The 3,567-nt window shown below is 65.3% G+C and overlaps 1 protein-coding gene across 1 annotated transcript; it reads left to right on the top strand.

Moving 5' to 3' along the window:
- The first annotated feature begins 919 nt into the window (after window positions 1-919).
- On the top strand, window positions 920-3,273 carry OLFML3 (olfactomedin like 3). Its single transcript, XM_027695254.1, has 3 exons — window positions 920-1,096; window positions 1,608-1,893; window positions 2,307-3,273. Exons 1-3 carry the CDS (start codon window positions 989-991, stop codon window positions 3,092-3,094), a joined length of 1,182 nt encoding a protein of 393 aa, XP_027551055.1. The 5' UTR covers window positions 920-988; the 3' UTR covers window positions 3,095-3,273.
- Window positions 3,274-3,567: the final 294 nt, after the last annotated feature.

Here is a 3,567-nt window from a genome sequence, read left to right as displayed (position 1 = left end):
TTCATGTGGTCACTTGGTCTGTTGAAGGAGGGGTTTGGTGCATCCGGGGTGGGATGTCGGGGATGGGATGTCGGCAGTGCCGGGGAAGTGGATTTGGGATGTGGATTCGGGATGTGGCAGCACTAGATGGCACACTCGCCCTGCCACAGCACCTGGCACGGACGGGTTCCCATGGCCCAGGAGCCCACAGACTGTGCCCACAGAGCCGCCTGGCACGGCTGCATGCAGGGCACGGAGCTGCAGCGTCCATCTGTCCGTCCATCCGTCCGTCCTTCACACTGACCCTGTCCCGCCCGGGCTGTGGCAGCTGCCGTGTGGCCCCACACGGGCTCTCAGGCCACCTTTGGAGCCGGCGCTGGGCAGCCCCTGGCTGAGGGTGGTGACTGACCATGGCCAAACAATGGCCTCAAGGGGCCCAGGGGGATCCACAAGAGCCCAGCACAAGGGGGTCAGGCAGGAGCTCCTGGCACAGCTGCCAGGACACGGGGGTGACACAAGGGGGTTGGTGGCAGCGGTGCTGGTCTGGCTTTGCCTCTGCCACACCTGGGCACGGCCAAGGCTCAGGTTGGCCACCAGCCTCGGGCATCTCTGCAGACGAGGAACCAGGGCTGCACCCATGCCTGTGGCACAGTGTGGTCCCTGGCTGTCCCACGGGATGTCCCTCATCAGAACATGTCTTTCCCTCGCTGCTCAGGGCTCCTGCAGCACTCCCTGCACCCCAAATCCCACAAACCCCACCAGCAGCCCGTCCCCAGGCTCCTGCCCCAGCCCCACACGTCAATCCCAGCCCCAGAGCTTGATGGCACCTCGATGGCACCACGTGGAGCTGCCGTGGGCACCCGACGGGGCGTGAAGGGGTTAAGGCGCCCGGGGCTGGTCTGCGGGGAAGGAACAGCCTCTCCTCCCTCTGCACATCTGGATTCAATAAGGGCTGGAGAGGCCGGAGCATTCCTGAGCACTGAGCTGGAGGCTGCACTCCCCGACGGCCATGGGGCCCTGGCGCTGCCTGCTCCTCCTGCCGCTCCTCGCCGTGCCCCTCCGTGCCCAGCAGCAGCAGTTCATGGAGTACGTGGAGCGGCGCCTCACCCTCCTGGAGGTACGGCCCCATGGAGGGCCCCACAGCCCGAGTCACCCCGTGTCACGCCGTGGTGGGGCTCCCAGCCCTTCCTCCACGGCGGCCGGTGGGGTCTGGAGCTGGGATGGGGACAGAGCAGAGTGTGGGGTGCCTTGGCACCCCTTGCCAGGGCCCCGCACAGCCCAGCATGAGGATGGATGGGGAGCATGGCGGGTGTGGGACCACTGCGGGAACGGGGACATCACAGGTCTGGGAGCATCACGGGAGTGGGGACATCACAGGTCTGGGAGCACTGTGGGAGAGCAGGGGCACCGAGGGTCTGGGAACATCACGGGAGCAGGGGCGTCACAGGTCTGGGAGCACCATGTGGGAGTGGGGACATCACAGGAGTGGGACCGTCATGGGAGTGGGACCCAGAGACACGAGCCCAGGGCTGCGGTGCCGTGTGGCCCCGGGGGCTCCCACAGCCACGTGCAGGTAGTGGGATTGGCTGTGAGGTGTGGAGACCTCAGCGTCCCCTTGATCACCCCAGGAGAGGATCTCACAGTGGCACGACCAGAGCAGCCGCTACTCCACGGAGCTGCGGGACTTCAAGAACCAGGTGCTGGGGATGCTGGAGGCAGCGGAGAAGGAGCGGGAGGCGATGCGGGCGGAGGCCGAGAGCGCCGCGGTGCGCGTGGACCGGCTGGAGCGGGAGGTGGACTACCTGGAGACACAGAACCCGGCACCGCCCTGCGTGGAGGTGGATGAGACCCTGATGGAGAAGCAGGTGGCCACAGCCAAGCAGAGGAAGAATGAGAAGTACACCAAGCTGACAGGTGAGGGGCTGCCGTGGCTCCCTGTGGGGATGATCCCATGTGGGGGTAACCCCGAGCCTTCCCAGCCCACCCAGATCCAAGTTTCCCCTGGCCGTGTTCCATGGCATTGTGTCCCCGCAGGGCATCTCTCAGGTGTCTCTGGTACAAAATCCTGCATCCCCACAGCTGCCTGGGGGCCACATCCAAGCCCCAGGCTGGAGCCCTGTGGGACAGGGCTGGGGTGAGGGTGACTCCCCTGCCCGTGGCGTGGGCGCACAAGGGGACTTCCCAGTGCCACCAGGGATGGGTGTCTCTGCAGGGCAGTTGCCTGGGGGCTGGGATAGGACGCAGCAGGACCCATGTGGTGCCAGTGCAAGGTGGGAGCTGCAGGGCCGGGTGGTTTCCAGGCTCTCATGACCACCCCGCTCTTGCAGACTGCAGCGACACCATCGCCAGCGTCAGAGCCATGAAGATCCTGAAGCGTTTCGGCAGCACCTCGGGGCTCTGGACCAAGGACGCTGCGGGGAACTCGGAGAAGATCTACGTGTTTGATGGCACCGCCAACGATACCGTGTACGTGTTCCCCCGCATGAGGGAGTTCACCCTCTTCTCCGCCACCCGCAAGGCCGCCCGCATCAAGCTGCCCTACCCCTGGGTGGGCACCGGGCACCTCGTCTACGACGGGCACCTCTACTACATCCGCCAGCAGGGCCTGTCGTTCCAGGTGATCAAGTTCAACCTGGCCAACAAGACGGTGGTGGACAGCTCGGTGTTCCCGGCCGAGGAGCAGATCCCCGTCTTCGGGCTCTCCCCCTTCACCTACATCGAGGTGGCGGCGGACGAGGAGGGGCTGTGGGCCATCTACGCCACCAAGGAGGATGAGAAGAACATCTGCCTGGCCAAGCTGGACCCGGGCTCGCTGGACATCGAGCAGATGTGGGACACGCCGTGCCCGCGGGAGAACGCGGAGGGCGCGTTCGTGGTGTGCGGGGCCCTGCACGTGGTGTACAACACGCGCCTGCCCAGCCGCTCGCGCGTCCAGTGCGTGTTCGACGTCAGCGGCACCCTGGCCCCCGAGGACGCCTCCCTCGTCTACTTCCCCAAGCGCTACGGGTCCCACTCCAGCATGAAGTACAGCCCCCGGGAGAGGCAGGTCTACGCCTGGGACGACGGCTACCAGATCATCTACCGCATGGAGATGAAGAAGAAGATGGAGGTCTGAGGGGCCTGCCCCGCTCTGCCCCATCTCCCACCACTGTGAAAGGATGAAACGCTGGATCCCCGCCCAGGCCACCCCCTTTCACACACCGGCACCAGGCCTGGGACCGCCCTGCGGAACCCTGGACTAATTTAAGGAGGTTTTCTTCTCTGTGATACAATGAATAAATACTACGCAGCGAGTGCGGTCACCTGCCTGGGGGGAGCAGGGGGTGCTGGGGCCGGGCTGCCAGAGCTCTGAGCCCCACTTGGTGCCAGAGACACCCCAAAAGGCCCTTTCCAAGGGCGGGGAGTCCATGCGGGGCTGGCTGGAGCAGCAAGTGCAGACAGCCCTCGGGTGGGGAGCTGGGCAGGGATTTATGTTGGGGCTTTGAGGGAGAGATTTGGGGATCTTCAGGCAGGGATTGAAGCTGGAGCTTTGGGTGAGGGTTTTGGGGGGGCTTTGGGTAGGGATTGAAGCTGGAGCTTTGGGTGAGG

The sequence above is a fragment of the Neopelma chrysocephalum genome, unplaced genomic scaffold (assembly GCF_003984885.1).
Source record: "Neopelma chrysocephalum unplaced genomic scaffold, ASM398488v2 Primary Assembly neopelma1_100, whole genome shotgun sequence".
In the NCBI taxonomy this organism is placed as follows: domain Eukaryota; kingdom Metazoa; phylum Chordata; class Aves; order Passeriformes; family Pipridae; genus Neopelma; species Neopelma chrysocephalum.
Note: the sequence above shows the minus strand (reverse complement) of the source record. Positions and strands in the feature narration are given on the sequence as shown.